The sequence below is a fragment of the Plasmodium chabaudi genome, assembly GCF_900002335.3.
Source record: "Plasmodium chabaudi chabaudi strain AS genome assembly, chromosome: 14".
In the NCBI taxonomy this organism is placed as follows: domain Eukaryota; phylum Apicomplexa; class Aconoidasida; order Haemosporida; family Plasmodiidae; genus Plasmodium; species Plasmodium chabaudi.
In genome coordinates this window covers 1,215,007-1,230,628 of record NC_030114.2, presented here as the reverse complement: position 1 = coordinate 1,230,628, position 15,622 = coordinate 1,215,007, and the positions used below count along the sequence as shown (strand labels likewise).

The following is a 15,622-nucleotide window of genomic DNA, read 5'->3' as shown; positions in this document are numbered from 1 at the left end:
ATAATTTTTATTTTAAAAATATAAACATGTAGATAGTTTTTTTTTGTGAGTAAAGGAATATTGGAGTAGTTTTATTATATAATAATATCATAAAATAAGGACAAAGGGGTATACATATACATACACACGGGTAATGTAACAGATAAATGTGAATTATCATAATAGCTGATTTAAAGAAATATAAAATAGTGCCATTTTTTCCCATTCCTTTACCAAATTTTTTGTCCTTATGTTGAAAAATTGTTTCAAGAGTATATTTAGATTTCCTCAAAAATGTGTAGATGTATATCCTAGCAATTATAAAAATGAATTTCTAAAGACAAACATATTTCATTATAATAATTTAATTTTTAATAAAAATCAATGTGGTGTTAATAGGATTACCAATTTACACTTTTTCTATTCAAAATATAAATTTAACTTTATATTAAATAGTAATATAAGTACAAAAAGAAGACGATATTTTAAAATAAGGAAACATCAAAAAAAAAAATACAAAAAAAAAAGAATGGGGTTATCCACTATCCCTTGGATACCAAGAAAAGAAAAAATCAGAACATATAAATTGCCAAATCAAAGTAGGTTAATAAATAAAAGATTTATGCGTGACAAAAAAGGTGGACGAAGATATCGTTTAAAAAAACAGCGTTGATATTGTAGAATACTATCATAATAAATAGGATGCCATATTTCAATATCTTTGGCTTGTATGTATTTTTTTCCAGTATGCTGTATTAACCAGTTTTATTCACTTAACTAGCATTTAAGCGAATAATGCATGCCCCCAAAGTAAATTAAATTTTTTATTGATATTTCACCTCTTATTTGTGTCTACAACTTCGTTTGTTAAATTTGTATACACTATTTTAACTTATTTTTTCCTATAATTTTTTGTAATATTCAAATTATACTTTAAACTGAAAAAAATAAATAGTTATAAAGTAGTGTCTAATAAAAATTATGATAATGCTATTATAATAAAAAAAGTAATAGAAAAAAGCAATTTTATAAGAATTGTGATATATTTGTCACCTTATAAAAATATGTGAAATAAAAAAAAAAATTAAAAGTTACAAAATGTGAGTAAATATTTATAAATAAAAATATTAAATTAATAAAAAAAAATTAAAATATCGCAATTAATAATAATGAAAAGAAATGGAGATATTTTGTTTGTATATTTTTTTCGGATAAAAAATAAAAATATATCCACAAAAATAAAAATATGCATGCATATTTAACACATGCATGAACAAATATAATCCCCTATTTCTTAATACATTATTTATTCCCAATTATTTTTGATCTAATTAAAAGAATATTTTTGCGAAATATAGAATAAGCCACTTTTATTAATACGAAATTAATAATAGGAGTATATGTGTGCATATTTCTTTTTTCTGAATATTATTACATACTGGTGAGCATTAAGGAATAATTCTTAGTAGCTTGATATTTATACCAAAACAGATGCTATAATAGGACTAATTAATGTGCAACCTCAAAAGTAATGAACATGAAACATGGTAAAGAGTTGTGATCTTTTATGCAATGCTGTCATCACTTTGATATTCCATTTTTGTTATTATTTTTTTCATCCATTTTGTATCCTCAAATTGAAAGCCTATTTAGCAGCATTTTTTGCCATAATTTTTGCTTTGATTGTTTTAAGTCGCAGTACAATTTCTTCGACTGTTCGTGTTTTCAATTCGTTTGCTACCAATTTTAGTCTTTCCTTTGTAGGTATAGTTGCTGGATGTTTCATTAGTGCTTTTTCTAAAAGCATTTGTTCTTCATGGGTCCATGGTTTTTTTTGTTCAGAATTATTATCACTACTATTTGGATTACTTACATGATTCTGATCATTTATATGTTTATATTCTCTTTTATCTAATTTATCATCAATTTTTTTCATTACCCCTTTATTTTGATTTTTAAAATTATCAAATGCTGATTCTTCAAAATTTTTACTCAAATTTTTTAACGTTTCATTTTCGAACATTTCTTTAGTTTTTTTAATAACCTCTTTAACATTTTTTGTTTTAATACTGTTTGCAATAACAGTCCATCTATTTTTCGTTCCACCTGGGTATAACTTTAAAGCCTTTGATAATAAGGAGATTTCTTGGGGTGTCCATTTTGTGTTTGTATTATTTTCTGTACCTTCGTCATCTTCTTTTTTGTTTTTTTTCTCTTCTACAGCTATTTCTTTACTATTACTTTTTTCCATTATTTGTTCATTAGTAACTTTATCATTTTGAGAGCAATTAGTTGTAATATTATTTTTTTCATCAGTATGCCCATCCTTTTGTTCGGGGGTTTCCTTTTCATTTTTTATATCTTGAATATCAATATTTTCTTTCATTTCTAAAATTGAGTTAAAATTATTTATATATTTTCTAAAAATGTCAAGTAATAATTCAATATCTTTTTCACTCAATTCAACACCCTTTAAATGTGCAATAAACCCTGTATTTTTGTTACCTTCATTTCCTGTATTATTTGATAACGAATTTTTTCTTCCACGTGTATTATTATCATTAGTGTTTGGCATTCGAGGGTTTTTATTTGTGTTTATAAATGTTGCTTCCTTTTCATTTTTCCCAAGATTTTGATCTATATTAATTTTTTCGGCGGACGAATTGTCTGGCTTATTTATGTTAAAATTTAAAAAATAATAAATTTCATATACAAATTGGCACAGTGTATCAAATGGCATATCATTCAATTTATCTTGTATCAAATTAAAATTAAAAATTGTATATAATTTTGTTACACAAACAGATTTAATATGGTGTTTCCATATTTTAGAGGTAGTTTTATTATCTTTATTTTTTTTATCATTAGAAGAATTTGTTTGATCAATATTATTATTACTACCAGTTTTGTTTGTCGACTGTAGCCCATTTGTCATTGTATTCATTTTATTTTTTTCTTTTTCTAACATAGCTAGCGCTTTTTTTTTTTGTTTTTCCATTTCTATCCTTTTATTTTCTGCAATTATTCTTGGATCATTATTATATGCTAGATCTACTAATTTATTTATTCTTAATTTTTCAGCTTTTGAAGCTTTTTTTTGAATTTTTTTATTTTCTCTTTCCATCCATCGTCTTTCTTCTCTACATTCCGCTTCTTCATAGTCATATTCATTTTGATATGAAAAATCTCTCCAGCTTGTAAATTCATACCAAAAATCATAGAAATATTTGACCTTGTCTATACTTGTATTTTCATCCCCTATGTTTGGTACTGGTTTTATACTTGACCATTTAGCATTTCTTTTAAAAACTGGGTTTAAGAATTCATAGAAGTTTGGAGCTTCATCTAATGCAGCTTTAGTTGGTATTGTTTCATCAAAAGGGATTGAGCTGTCATACTGTTTTCTCAAAATTTTATCAGATAAAACAGCATAGGAATCTTGAATTTTTAAGAACATACTTTTTTTTTCTTCTTGTGTTAATTTTTCAATATTATACTTTTCTATATAATATGCAATATCTTTTTTTATTTCATTATTTTTATCATCATCTTTGTTATTTTTTTTTTTTTTTTTCACTTTTTCTTTTTCGTTTAATATACTTGTTCCTTTATTTTTATCAGGATGAAAAATTAAAATTAATTTTTTGTATGCCGATTTAATAGTTTCTAAATCATCCGATTCTTCTACATCTAATATTTCATAAACATTTATATTATTATTTATACATTTTTTTACTAAATTTGTATTTTTTTTTAAGCTTGCCTTTTCTTCTTTCTTCTTACTATTATTATTTTCTTCATAATTATCACTTTGATATTTTTCGTTTTTTAAATTTTTACTACTATCCTTATTTTTATCATCATCTATATTAGTTTCATTCTTTTTAATCTCCTCTAAATAATGTATTTTGTCATTATATAAAAAAAGTTCATCAATAGGAATACATTTATTGTTATTTTTTGTCAATTTCTGTTCTTTTTCTTTTAATATTGGTATTTCATATTTAATATAGAATGCAAACCCTGCTGGTTCGACTTTTTTCTTCCTTATATTTACACAATGTTCATTCGAAATGTATGGTAAATTTTTTATTTCCTTTTCATATTCTGTTGAACTTTTATTTACTATATCTTCTATACATAATATCTCATCATCTTTTTCAAATTCATTATTTGGGGAATTGTATTTACTCATTGTGTTCATTTGAAAAGCGAAAGGCACAAATGAGGAAGAGTGGCCAACAAAATTGTTTTCAAAAAAAAAAAATTTATTTTGAATTTAAAAAAAAAATAATAATAAAATGTGGTGTAAAGAAGAAAATAAACGTAACAATATAAAACAAATAAGTCATATATTCATTATTTTAATTATTTATCACGTATCATCATCCTATGTTACAATACACACAAACTTTGGCGTATTTCTATATGATTAAATATGCATATATAATGTTTGATCCACTTTAAAGATATAAAAAAATTCCACAAATTTAAATATATTTCAGTATAAGCAGGTATGTGAAAACACTTTATTATTCATTGAATTAAATAGCTCAAAGGAAAATAATATATTCAAATGTTGTATCATCATTATGGGAAAATGTACAAGTAATTATTATCTCCATAAAGACCTATACTATATATATGTATCCATAAAACAAACTCCCTTCAAACACATGTATACATCATCAAAAACATGACAGTATGTAATGATAAGATAAAAATTAAATAAATATTACTATAGACTCAAAATTAATATATACAAATGTCATAACCAAATAAATATATATATGGTTAAATACTAGGGAAATGTTAAAAAATTAAAATAAAGAATTCAAAGATATATATTATATTTTGTTCAATTAAAAAAAAAGCTTAGCATTAAATATATTAAATATAAAGAGTTTGCAAAAAGGACTAAGAAATGAAAAAATAACCATTTATACTTATGTGAAAGTGTATATATATACGTTTATACTTTATTATATTTATATTTATGTACAGGTAGTATATAACTACGCGTATATGCAAAAAATACTTAATATTAAAATTTTATATAACGAACACAAAATCTTTATAAAAAAATATAAAAGAATATATCAATAAAAAGTTAAACATGTAATAAAGAAGCATATATATGTATTATTTATTCATCCAATTTTTTTTTCTTTTTTTGTGTCGAGGATATTATTAAATATTTAATTCCTTAACAAAATATATTATTATTTATTTAACATAAAATATAAGGCAAAAACTGTAAACTATAAATAAATACTTTTCATTTAGCTTTTTTCCATTTTTTTAGTCTCATCAAATTTTTATTACTCGTTGTTATAATTGCAAATGTATTAAAGGGGGAACGTCCCATATATTTCTTTATTTTTTTTTGTTATTTATAAAAATGTTATCAGCATACATCATTTTCATATTTATGTGACTTATTATATAGATAGCTTTTCAACTTTTGCATTTTTCAGAATGAAATATATGTTATTATATATGAATATGTTCATTAATATAGCTTCATTTTACAAGAGTGTTATTAAGATATATAGCGAACTATTTTTTGTGTTCTTTGTGTGAAATATAATTTTAGTCAATGCATTTATTATATGACTTGTCATTGTTGTTATAGCTATTATTAAGACTGTATTTTTTATAACCAATTATTATTACAATTATTTTACCGATATGTTCCCTTGTTTATGGCACATTTTCATGCTTTTATTGTTTATGTATTAGTTATTTGAAATGATTTAAGTAAAGCTATGTAGGGTTATAAAGGGAAACGTATTTTTTTAAAAAAAAAACGGGAAAAAACAAAATGAAATTATTAAATGGCTAGTCAATTATTTACTTAGCACGTAATCTTATTCATCTGTCCTTTTATTATTTTAACCATTCCATACAAAATATATAAATAAACATACGCCAATAAAATGAAATGCAGTATAAAAATAACATTAGTATGCTGATAAATTGATATATTCTTTTTCGCTGAACAATTATGCATGTTACAATAGTGACATTTTTTTCTCTCTCTATATATATATGATGTGCAACTGTGAACAAAAATTGAATTTTAATTTTATGCTTTCTTTTCAATTTTCGAGCACACACACACACAAAAAAATATGATTAAATTATTTAAGGGGGTTGTTATATTGTATGTATTTTTCTCTATATAACATAAAAATTAAATGCAAAACATTTTATATAGAGAGTGGGTGAATTTTATAAAAAGTTATACTGGAGAATGTTGAAAAGATAAGCTAATAAAATATACTAAATCATTTATTTTTTCATGCATGTAAATATAGGATCGGTGTTATATTAATTTGCAGTATTACTACATACTTTTTAATAAACATTAAAATATATACAATTTTTTATTCTCTATATATAATCCATAACATAAATAAAATTTTTCCAACGTACAAAACCACACAATTTGGCTACTCCGGGAATCGAACCCGGGACCTCTTGCACCCGAAGCAAGAATCATACCACTAGATCAAGTAGCCTAAATAATGGTTATTCCTTTTAATCATTCAAATATATTATATATTTTTTATATCCAAAATAATTTTCACAGTTTGTTATTTTTCCTTTTTTAAATCTATTTTTTAAATTGGTACTACCAATTTTATGTAAAAATATGCAATTCGAAAAAAAAAAATATCCTTATAATTAAATGTGTTTAAAAAATCAATGTAGCTTATAAATAAAATGGCATTTATGGGCTTAATAAAATTTAGAGAGTAAGGAAAACAGGATCACATTGGAAAACTGTATTTAATAATACAATTTTCTAGTAAATGTTTATATTTTTTTCAAATGAGTAAAAAACCGAGATTAATAAAATTGGTGAAAATTTTGTTAAAGGAAAAATATGCACTCTTTCACCATACATAGCTACTCGTAATTCTAAGTTAAAAATGTTTATGATATAATGAATAGTTATCTATGAAAGTTCGAAAATATATTAAAATAATAAATAAATGAAAAAATAAATGAAAAACTGATTGAATAGGATGATGTTCTTAATTTCGCCCCATCTTTGAGCTTGTCGAACGACAAAGAGCAACTATTCCAAGGGAATGTTTGTCTTTCTTAAAGAAAAATAGATTAGTATTAATTCCTATTCCTCGTATACTACATGTATTTTCTTCTTTAGGACATTTTATAAAATTATCTCGAGCTTTTTGGAAATTTGTATGAAACTCCATAGCAAAACCGAATACAAGAGTACTATTTTCAGGACATTCTAAATCTAGATATCCATCATTTTGATAATTATTTGAGTCAACCGATCCCAGATTTTTTACTTTAGTAAAAGTTTGTAGACTCTCTAATCCTATAGTTGCTTTATCTACACATGCAATATATATCATACTTTGTTTAAATTTTTGATTTTGTAAAATAGCTGAGCAACTATTTTGTCCTGTTCGACAAGGATAAAGATCTACTGCATTAGCAGATGATCTACCAATTCCTTTCATTAAAGCAAATCCAAATAAAATCACATAATTTCCAGGGCATGTTGCTGTTGTTTTAGTTGTTTCATTTTGTTCTACTACCTGCTTTATAAAATATAATGTTTTTTCTGAACATAGACCCCATATTCTTATATCTGAATATTTATTTATAAATCCATTTCCACTACATGACTCTTTCAGTTGCTCACAAGGATTAATTCCAATTATTTCGTTTAAACTTTGATTTTTATAAAAATCTAAATTTAGAGAAAACCCCATTAATATAGTAGTACCAATTGGGCATGTTAATAACCCAGGAGGTGAACCATGATATATTTGTTGAATGGAGTTTTCTAAATAATCGCCAATAGGAATTTCAACATTATTATATTGCTGTTGATCAAATATTTGGATTCCATAAGTTAAACCATAAAACATTAATGCATCATTATATGCTTTTATCATATTTGGATCATCCATAAAAAAACTAAATGGTAATAATTTTGTCCTTATAGGCATAGAATTTTTATCAATTGAATTAATCCATTTTTCAAAAAATGATGGATCATCTATGTTTAAACCTGGATGTCCACCAAGTATAGACACAGTTTTTGATCCATGCATTTTATTTATAAATTTTTGTATTCTTCTATTTTTTCTTGCAGATAATCCCATTTTATGAAAATAAAAATCAAATACTGTTTTCATATCTAAATTAGTTTCTTTCATTTTATTATATTCTTCTTTTTCTATATTTACTTTTATTATTATTTTACCACCTAAATACATTTCATGTGCTACATGCGTACCATGAAGTTTAAAAAACGTCATCCACTTATTTACATTTTTTTCACATTGAGGGCTATGGGATTTGGTTATATAATATTCATAAGTACATTCATTATCTTCTTTTAACCCATCGAATGTGTTAGGCAATTTATTTAAAGCATTTCGAAAATTATTTGTAAATTCCCATGTGTTTGTAGTTGTAGATATACCAGTATAATATCTTAAACAATATATCTTCATCATAAATATAATCGAATTTTGAATTTTTAATTTTTTTAATGCATTTTTATATCCAGCAGAAGCTGAAAAAGAATATGGGAATATGGAAGGAGTACTCACCTTAACATCTGATAATAATTCTAATGTATATTCTTCTAAACTTTTTATTTCTTCAACGTTTTTTGATTGATTGCATGAATGCTCTGGAATTATCCATGGAATTATTTTCTTTTTATTACTAGAATGCTTTATATTACCAGTGTTCGAATGACTGTCTTGGCTATCCTCATGTTCTTCGACATTATCGTTGTTATTATTTATACCAGTATCTGTAATATTTATTTGAATAACTGGGGCTCTAAATCCTGGATCAACATTCAACAATGGGTCACCTTCTGGGTTTCCCATAATGATGTCATATCCTAATCCCAAATATTTTAAGGACATATCTACATCTTCTTTCGGTATTGGTTCATCTGGGGGATTTTCATCATCACCATCATAATCTTTCATGCTTATAAAGTTCGAATTTTTATTGTCGTCTTCTTCATCATTCATTGAAGTATGCTCATTAACATTTGGTGTTAAAGGGTCTATTAAATCAAAATCTTTAAATTCTTCTATAATTTTTTCCTTTTGTTTATTTTTAAAGCTTTTTTTAGTATTTATATAACTACTTACATCAGGCTTATAACCATCTAGTAGCACATCCCTTAAATAAAATTCATTTCCTGTGTCTAATGTTTTATTTATACATGCTTTTTCATTTTTAGTGCATGGGGTGGGTTTTATATTGTCATTATAATTTTCTTCTTCAGTCACATCATTTTTTTTGCTTGACTCCTCATTATGATATATATTATTACTTTTAATATTGTTACTATTATTGTTCGTCTCATGGTTGTCAAATGGATATTTTATTGGAACATATTTTTCTGGTTCTAAATAATTATTATCATCAAAATCAGTATTGCTATCATCTAAATTTTGCGCATTAAAATGATTCTTTACGCTTTTAAGATTATCAATATAATTTTTGTTGTATTCATCCAAGTGATCATGAGAATTTATAATACTGTTTTTTGTATTTGTAAATTGTGCATTATTCATGTTCGTGTTTAATTCTGTTTCATTTTTACGAACTACATTATTCTGCTTTATGCTAATAAAATTTGTGCCTCCTTTGGTATGTTTTATTAAGGAATTATCTTTATTTAATTTCTCAAGAGTATTGATATTATTATTCCCAGGCGATTGCTGTAATACAGGCCTTTTACCCAAAGAATATAAATGATTGTTTAATAATCCTTTATAAATATGCTTCCATCGCCCATTTTTATTAACTAAATTGGTATTTGTAATATGTGGCTGTTCTTCATTTATCAAATTCGCAATGCTGTATTCTTCGATACTGTGCGTATCACCATTTTTAGAAGTATATGAATTTTCACTTAGTTCACATTTTATATTATATATTACAAGTTGCACTAAAATTAAATGAAAAAATATACCTTTTACAGATATTGTCATGAATGATTTTTATTGTTCTATATATTTTAATGAAATATTTATGAACTATCGATTCATTCTTTTTTTAGGTAACAAATGGGATCCTAATTGTAGAACCATATATTGCTCCTTTAAATAGTAAAAATATATGTATACACTAAATTGTGTAGAAATATAAAACAAGAATGTTATTTTTTGTAACAAATAATCTGCTTAAAGACAGATAACGGATGTTTTTTATTGCAGAATTTATGGCATATATATGTACCAGTTACATTATAGTGTAAGAAAACACATACAAATATATATATTTATTTACATAATATATTATAACTGCGCCGAAGCCCTTAACAAAATGAATAAATTTTGTATTTTATGCACATAACATAATTATTCATTGTATATTCTTATCATCATATCTCTATGAATTTTCTATATATTTTTAAGACAATAATAATTTTTAGCTTCACAAGATGCTTAAACAATTGAAATAATATACTTAAGATTGTTTTATATATTTTTTAATTCAGGGGTTAATTTTGTTAATATGTACAATTTTTTTAATTTTATCGAATTTTTGTATAACACAAATATTCACTGTAGCCTATGTCTATAATAAGCATAAAAAAAATTAAGAGAAAAAATATATTAAAAATTTGAATAGTGAATAATTTATATAACAAGAATATATGCTATATTTATTTAATTTTTATTATCCTATATTAATGGTAAACGTATCGGCATTAATAATCCAATGGAAATGTGTTAAGACAATTATAGACCTGTTATTTCCCATGTGCATTTAAACAATATGCGAACATTGGAAAATCCACATATTGCCGTGAAAATTGAGGTGATATATATGCATTCATATATTAATTTTTTTCAATGATATTTTTAACAATGAGCATAATAAATGCTTCAAAAGTGAAATAATTTTTTGCGAGCTCAAAACTCAACATTAAAATAAAAAATATATTTAAAAGACTTTTGTTATATAGGATGCCAAGTTAATTTAAGATATTTAATGTGCATATTATTTTAATATCGTTTATTGATTTTTTATATTGGAAATCATTATAATATTCGAAAAATTAAAGGTCTTTTACAATATTATAATATGTAAAAACAGCCTTAAAACGATATAAATAAAATATAGGCCAAAAAAAATTATTTTTTTTTAAAGAGTTACAATTTTTTAAGACTGTAGAAATGTGAAAGAGGAAATATATAAAATTTTTATGTTAAAAATTCACTCACAAAATGCTAAATACATAAATATATATATTTTATTTTGGTACCTTTGTGTTAATAAGCTCATTCCAAAATGTGTCACAATATTTTAAATGGTGTATTCATGCACACTTGTGAGTACTTTTGTTGAAATAATTTAAAATGATATGAAAATTTATGAACAAAAAAAAATATATAGTATGGTGAGTCTTATATATTTATATTTTTTTGGCTATATTTACGCTTAATCCTCTCTTGAAATAAAAATATGAACATATCATAAATATCAAGCCATTGAAAAAAAAAAATAATGTACACACTTGTTCTGGTCATGTGATACACACTATAAGCACATGTATATTGAGTGTCTAGCTTAATTTTATTTATGTTGTTGGAATGAGCTATATGTGGCTCATATCAATGAACAAATGCAAATAATAAAATTTAAATAAATTTTTGTCGATTTTTACATGTACAAAAAAAAAAAATGAGGTAGCTATATATATAATAAAAGAAAAAAAGAGCTATTTTTTCAATTTATTGCATGATTTTTATGAACAATTGAATTATAATTATAAGTTTGGCTTGACTTAATAGCTTTTTATTATATTTTTTGGGCGGTAGGTGTTATTTACAACTTTATTTTTACACAACTGTATTTTTAATAAAAATTAAAAATAATAAAATTTATAATAAAAATGAAATAAAATAATATCTTTAATTTATATTTTGTAAAAATTTTATATACATTTTTAATACAATTTTAATTATAAATTATAAATGACATAATCTTTAAATATAATTTTCTTGTTTTTTTGTGTCTTTTTTTTACGATTGCGTTTTTATATTTGTTTTTTGTGAAATAATTTTTATAATATCATTTTAAAAGAATTTATAAGCATTTCAATTGCCCTTTATAATTAAAATAAACAAAAATGAATAAATTAACAAAATTGTCGGTTATATCATCTGTCCTTGTATTTTTTTGCTTTTTTAACGTTCTTTGTTTGAGAGGCAAAAATGGGTCAGAAATGTCATCATCACTTGAAGGTGGAGTGGAATCTGCCATTCGTATAAAAAACAGTTTAGAGTCATTTATATCAGAATCTGCATCATTGGATGATATTGGAAATGGATTAGCTGAAACAATTACCAATGAAATCTTTAGTGCAGTTCAACAAGACTCATCATCATTTTTACAAACTCAATTTGACATAAAAAAACATATAAAAGAAAATGCAAAGAAAGTACTTATTGAAGCCATAAGATTAGGATTGGAACCAGTTGAGAAGATTGTAGCAAAATCTATTCAACCCCCTAAAATCAACCGACATACATACTCATTAGTGTCTCCAGTAGTAAAATCACTTTTTAACAAGATAGAAGAGGCTGTTCACAAACCAGTTAGTGATAGTATATGGGAGTATGAAGGTGGTGAAGAATACGACGAAAGTGAAGAAGATAACTACGAGGATGAGTTATTTAATTAAAATTAATTTTATTTGAGAATCACATGCATTTAATATCAATGATAATAATGTAGACAATATTATTGTGTAACATTTTATAGTTTTTTGCATTGACGAATTACCGAAACTATACTATATTTTTAATATATATACATGCATATGTATATATAAGTGATGTTTTTTATATACTATGCTTTTTCACCTTATGATTTAAAAAATATGTTTTTTGTTTTTTCAATATTAAGCTTCTTATATTTTAATTAATTTATTATATTTTTTATGTGGATTTGATTTCCTTGCTTTAAACACATTTTTGATTTTAATAATAGAACATAGATATTAGGTATTTTGAATTTTATTATAATTATATATTATTTTTAATTCCGTTTATTATAATTTTTCTTTAAAAACAACATTAAGTGATAATCGTAAGATTTTTAATAACAAAATGCATTAAGACAATAATTTCCAAATAATTTGATAAAATAAAATCAGCAAATAATGCCAAATTTAATTAATATTGGCGTTATAGTTAATATGGATTTCATTCTAATTTATTAATTGTTTATAGAAAGTAAGGAAATATATGTATTAGACAGCAATTCCTTTGTATTTTTTATAATCTATTAAAAGCTCAATTGCTCAAAAAAATTAGGTGTTTCTTCTATAAAAAATAGTATCGAAAAAATATATAGGATTACATTTAAAAAAGCTTAACAATTTCCATTGAATATTTTAAGAAAAAAGTCATGTATCTTCAGTTCAATGCATACCTAGTTATTATCATTAAATATGAAAAAAAAAATCAATCACATCACAATCTAGCCAGTGTTCTTAGCTAATATGTTCAAATAAAGGAAATACACATTGCACAAAAAAAAGAATAAAAAAAAAAAATTTGTATATGTGCACACTTATTTTTTTTTATCATAAAAATATGTAAATTGTGAATATACACTAAAAATTGTAGATTTTAGTAAAAATTGCTTATGTGCAAAATAAGAAAATTTAACAAACGTAAAATGAATATAAAATTAATATCCGTAATATATATATTTTAAGACAAGTAACTCTACAAGCAGCTTTTTTAAAATCGTATTTAGTGGTATATAATTTAATGATATAAAAATATTTTTTATGTTTTACATATTTATGAGTCAATTATTTTCATTAGGATTATCGTTTAATATATAAAATTTTAAAAATTAAAATAAACAAAATAAGATACATAATCGGCAAGAAAATATATATTTATTAAGATTAAAATATTTACATTATAATAATTAGTAAAAAATCAAGTATATACTACACACAATGAAGCGTATTAATATTCCAACATCAGCTATAGGGTGTCTATTATTATTTTTGTTGAGCTCCCAAAATGCTCAATACGAGTGCATGAATATAAAAGGGTCATCAAATAATGGAAGTGAAAACAAGGCAAATTTGAACGCTCAAAATGGAAAATTAAATACAAAATGGAGTGAGACTGGATATAATTTTATGGATCTCATAAAAAATGGCTATGTGAAAAATAAAGACTTAGATGATATTAAAGATGATCTAGCTTCTGAATTAGCTACAAAAATACAAAATACCGTAAGCAATTATATAAAAGAAGACCATGATGAAGATGAGATAAATGATGATGATATAAAAAAATTGAAGATTTATGTAAAGGACATTTCTGAATATGTAGGTTTAAAAGCAGCAGACTTATTAGATAAAAACTTAGAAAATGCTCTTAAACCTATTATAGAAAATAAAGGATCTGACAAACCCGAAAGTAAATTAAGTAACGAAGGTACAAGCAGTTTTAGATTTAACAACGAAATTATTGACGATGAAGACCCTGAGCAAGAAATTGATCATTTTGCAGATGATTTAACTGATGAATATGAAGTTAAGCAAATTGAAAATTTGGAACACTATGATCAGGAAATAAATCCACATCATTAAAATTAAATTGGAATAATAATTAAACATGTTCGTGTATTTGCGCCAATATATGCGCATACATATGTGTATATGCATATTCCAAGTGGTCAAGGACATTTTTTGTTGTTGAACTAAACTTTATAAGTATGATTAAAAAGTATAGAAAAAAAATTTGTAATAAGAAATTCTTTATAATAGTTATAAAAATATGAATTGTTTTTTTTCTTTCATTTATTTTATAAATGCCATTTATATTATCATAGTTAATTTAGAAAAATAATTTTTTTTACAAATTTCGTGGTCGTCTTTATGAGCATATATTGTTTTATTATTTTTACATTCATTATATTTTACGTATGTATGGCGCATCAATTATTCTTTCCATATTCAGTAGATCAAAATTCTTTAATATGCATATCCATATTTTTTCCCTACTATTTATATATGCATTTTTGCATAAGCTTGTGCACGAAAATCCACATAAAATATCTACACATATAGACCTATTCGAAACACAACAAATGTAAAAAATAACTGAGAGAAATTTAACAAATATAGTAGCTTATACAATCGTTTTTTTCACTTATGGAAAAAGTGCACACTATTAATATGCGAATGGTGTAAATGTTATGAACTAAAAAAATTAAAATCACCACTGGTGTACTAGGTTATAAGTATATGTTACTTTAAATAGTAAGGATTATTTTTAATTAAAGGTATTATGATATTGTATTTAGTTATTACATTTTTGAAAGGTGTCATTTTTTTTAACTATGAAGAAAATTATAAAGTATCACTTGTATAGTGAGGACACATAGACACATGATGGATTATTTTTTTATAATTCCCCATGGTATTAGTTTATAAAAAAAATTAACAAATAAATGATGATATAATATAAATATTATTTTAATTTTAGTGTAAATTTTATTTAATTTTGTACAAATATATAATTGGGATAAATAACATCCCAATGTAACAAAAAAATAGAATAAATAAAATAACAAA

At 23.7% G+C, this 15,622-nt stretch overlaps 5 protein-coding genes and 1 non-coding gene across 6 annotated transcripts; 3 read left to right on the top strand and 3 right to left on the bottom strand.

The window, feature by feature from the left end:
• Window positions 1-229: 229 nt before the first annotated feature.
• On the top strand, window positions 230-652 carry PCHAS_1434600 (conserved protein, unknown function; the record flags this gene model as incomplete). The annotated part of the gene is made up of 1 exon (XM_739758.2): window positions 230-652. One exon carries the CDS (start codon window positions 230-232, stop codon window positions 650-652), a length of 423 nt encoding a protein of 140 aa, XP_744851.2.
• A 972-nt stretch (window positions 653-1,624) lies between these two features.
• PCHAS_1434500 (DNA-binding chaperone, putative) lies at window positions 1,625-4,183 on the bottom strand (the record flags this gene model as incomplete). The annotated part of the gene is made up of 1 exon (XM_739757.2): window positions 1,625-4,183. One exon carries the CDS (start codon window positions 4,181-4,183, stop codon window positions 1,625-1,627), a length of 2,559 nt encoding a protein of 852 aa, XP_744850.2.
• Window positions 4,184-6,431: 2,248 nt separating this feature from the next.
• Window positions 6,432-6,503, bottom strand: PCHAS_1434420. Its single transcript has one exon. It is a non-coding gene; the product is annotated as a tRNA-Pro (tRNA).
• Window positions 6,504-7,022: 519 nt separating this feature from the next.
• PCHAS_1434400 (perforin-like protein 2) lies at window positions 7,023-9,995 on the bottom strand (the record flags this gene model as incomplete). Its single annotated transcript, XM_738768.2, has 1 exon — window positions 7,023-9,995. One exon carries the CDS (start codon window positions 9,993-9,995, stop codon window positions 7,023-7,025), a length of 2,973 nt encoding a protein of 990 aa, XP_743861.2.
• A 2,147-nt stretch (window positions 9,996-12,142) lies between these two features.
• On the top strand, window positions 12,143-12,697 carry PCHAS_1434300 (cell traversal protein for ookinetes and sporozoites; the record flags this gene model as incomplete). Its single annotated transcript, XM_738501.1, has 1 exon — window positions 12,143-12,697. One exon carries the CDS (start codon window positions 12,143-12,145, stop codon window positions 12,695-12,697), a length of 555 nt encoding a protein of 184 aa, XP_743594.1.
• A 1,293-nt stretch (window positions 12,698-13,990) lies between these two features.
• Window positions 13,991-14,635, top strand: PCHAS_1434200 (male development gene 1, putative; the record flags this gene model as incomplete). The annotated part of the gene is made up of 1 exon (XM_738502.1): window positions 13,991-14,635. The coding sequence occupies one exon, from the start codon at window positions 13,991-13,993 to the stop codon at window positions 14,633-14,635; it is 645 nt and encodes a 214-aa protein (XP_743595.1).
• Window positions 14,636-15,622: the final 987 nt, after the last annotated feature.